The sequence below is a fragment of the Tamandua tetradactyla genome, chromosome 6, assembly GCF_023851605.1.
Source record: "Tamandua tetradactyla isolate mTamTet1 chromosome 6, mTamTet1.pri, whole genome shotgun sequence".
NCBI classification, from domain to species: domain Eukaryota; kingdom Metazoa; phylum Chordata; class Mammalia; order Pilosa; family Myrmecophagidae; genus Tamandua; species Tamandua tetradactyla.
The window spans coordinates 61,977,541-61,980,574 of record NC_135332.1 but is presented as its reverse complement, the minus strand read 5'-3'; the positions used below and the strand labels follow the sequence as shown (position 1 = coordinate 61,980,574).

The following is a 3,034-nucleotide window of genomic DNA, read 5'->3' as shown; positions in this document are numbered from 1 at the left end:
TCCTGCCTGGTAGGGCTAGCTGACCCAACTTGGAGGCAAAGCTAGGTTTTAGCCAGCCTGCAGCCATCACGTCAAGGTTCCCCCATAGGGCAGCCTTCTTGGGTCCTTGGCCTGCTCTAACTCAGTCAGACCTGCCTCAGCTTTGCCTGCCAAGTATCCCTGGTCTGAACTCCCAGTTGCGAGGAAGGGCAGCTCTCGCCACCAGAAGCCCCTCCTGGAGCTTGGTGAGGGGCAAGAACCTGCCCAGGGGTCCCAGGTCTCCCTCGGGACATCCATCTGCTAGGTGACAGAGCGGGGACTAGGTCCTATCACCCCAATCCTCAGCAGGATCCCAGCTATCTGCATTGTCCCGGGGCCTGCACTTGTCCACCTGATCTCCCCCTACCCACTCCCAATCCAAGTGCTCAGGAGTACAGGGCACAGAGAGACTTTGGGCTGTGTGGGGCTGGCCTGGTGTGTAGGTTTCACGGATGAGGTAGGATGTGGTTTGGGGGTGAGGCACCGAGCCAGGCTGCGGTGTAAGTTAAGGGGCAGGGGACCGAGGGTCTGGGGGTGGCTGTGGTCAGATAAGGCGTGTTGGCGGGGATTGGAGGAAGCCGCAGCGGTCTCGCTCGCAGCGTTCCCGGTGCCGTGGGAGGTGCGGGGGCAGAAGAGCGCGGACCCCGTCGGGCAGGACCCCAACTCCGCCGGCCCCGCCCCCGCGGCCGGGCTCTCGACGCGTCGCCTGCCGCGCCCCGCCCCCGTCCGCAGTGCCCGGATGTAGGTGACGTGCGGCCGCCATCTTCCCGTCCCAGGCAGCCAGCGCCAGTCGGAGCCAGCGCGAGCCGCCGCTGCCGCCGCCGCCGCCACTGTTGCTGCCAAGTCCTCCATCCGCTGCCCCCGCCATGTGAGTCGGCCGCCCGCGCCGGGAGGCCCCGCGCCAGCCCGCCGGTCCGGGGAACGCGCCGCGGGGAATGCCCAGACTCAGCCCGCGCCCCCCGCGCCTAGAGCCAGGCCAGCGCCCGTGACTGCGCGCGGACGGCCGCAGGGCCCTGCAGTCCCGGGCTTGTCCGCACTGGCGAAGGCCGCGGAAGGGAGGGGGCCGGTGTGGCCGGCCTCGCCGCCTCGCCCCTGTCACCGAGGCCGCCAGTCATTTCGGTTCGATCCTGGACCGCGTCTGTGAGGTCGCCCTCTTTTGACAGGCGGGGAAACTGAGGCCCGGAGGGGAGAGGGGTCCTCGCTCAAGGTCACACAGCTCATCAGTGGCGGGGTCGGACAGAGTCCAGGGCTCCCTCTGGGTGGCCTTCCTCCGGAGAAGGAGGAAGGGACGGATGGATGGACAGGCGAATGGGCGGAGCCCTGCCTCCGGGGCTTCAGGCTCCCGGCCTGGGTCTTAATCCTTCCCTGTCCCTTAGGTCTGCTACCGCTGCCACTGCCCCCCCTGCCGCCCCGGCTGGGGAGGGAGGCCCCCCTGCACCCCCTCCAAACCTCACCAGTAACAGAAGACTGCAGCAGACGCAGGCTCAGGTGGATGAGGTGAGTTTGGAGGTGGCCAAGGTAGTGGGAAGGACCCCGGGGGGTGATAAAGAGGTGGGAGGGGGTATCTTTTGGTGGGGATAATGACAGGTAGTTCAGGTCTGTGGGTTTGGGGACAAAGACCCACCATGCCCCATTCCTGCCAGCATGTACTTGGAAGGGCCTTTGGTGTGTCACTCAGCCTGTGCTAACCTGGGGCAGTTGTGCTGCTATGACATCCGAGATGCGTGTCCCTGATGTGTGCTCCTTGCATGTCCCCAGGTATGCTTGGTATGTTCTGTGTGTGACCTTGGCATGTTAGCCTGGCACCATCAGGGTGCATGGTCCATGTGTGGCACTGTGGGCACGTGTTCGAGGAGTATCCTCATTGAGACGGGCCTTGGCACACCCCCTGCCTCATGGGCCTCTCCCCCAGGTGGTGGACATCATGAGGGTGAACGTTGACAAGGTCCTGGAGCGGGACCAGAAGCTGTCGGAGCTAGATGATCGTGCAGATGCACTCCAGGCAGGAGCCTCCCAGTTTGAAACAAGTGCAGCCAAGCTCAAGCGTAAATACTGGTGGAAAAACCTCAAGGTAAGGGTGGGGTGGGGGTGGGGGGCAGCTAGGAGGACTGGTGGGTGAATGAGGGTATCATGGTCTGGCTTGCTCACTTTATTTCTTTCCCCCAGATGATGATCATTTTGGGAGTGATTTGCGCCATCATCCTCATCGCCATCATCGGTGAGTGAGGAAGGGGTGGCCAGGGCCTTTTAGAGCAATTGCTCCTGTGAATTCTATTTTGAAGGTCATTAACCTAGTTTTTACTAGTCAGCAAAAAAACATACATAGCTGCCAATGGCAGTTCTGATTTCTCTATGGCCCAAGACCTTGCTGTTGTTTAACCTGCATTTTGCCAAGTGCTGGGCAATTTCTGTTAAGATTTTGGAAACAAGAAAGCTGGTGGATCCCCACTACTACCTTAAGGACTATTGAGGCCTCAGAGCCCAAGCTGGGAACCTTAGAAATGGGGAGTCAGAGAGAGCAAAGGCCAAGGGGCTTGAGGCAGTGTCCACAAAGCCTACCACCCCACTGTTTGAGAGCTTGTAGCCTCAGAGGATTACAGGTCTGTGGTCCCAGGACCATACCCTGGAGTTGAAAGGACTTTGAAACCCTCCTGTCCAGTCCCCTGGCTTTACAGATGAAGAACTTGAGGCCCAGAGAGGGGAAGTGTGTTAGCCAGCTGGGGAGTGGGGATGACTGGAGCAAGGCCAGGCCTGACACACTGCTTTCTCACTCTCTCCCCATCCCCCACCTTCCTCTATCTCCTCTTTCCCTCTCTCCACAGTTTACTTCAGCACTTAAACCCCCGAGGAGCCTGCCCTGCCCAGAGAGGGGCCTCTCCTCCCCACCCCTGCGCTCCTTCACCTCTCAGCCATATCTTCCAGCCCTCTTCCCCCGGATCCGTGTGTGTGTGTGTCCGCGTGTGTGCCCCCCTGTAAATAGCCAGCTGTTATTTATACATATATAATATTATATATA

General features: G+C 60.7%; 1 protein-coding gene across 1 annotated transcript; it reads left to right on the top strand.

The window, feature by feature from the left end:
* Positions 1-767: 767 nt before the first annotated feature.
* On the top strand, positions 768-3,034 carry VAMP2 (vesicle associated membrane protein 2). The gene is made up of 5 exons (XM_077165904.1): positions 768-886; positions 1,395-1,515; positions 1,931-2,089; positions 2,185-2,236; positions 2,841-3,034. Coding segments are annotated over exons 1-5 (351 nt in total). The 5' UTR covers positions 768-884; the 3' UTR covers positions 2,858-3,034.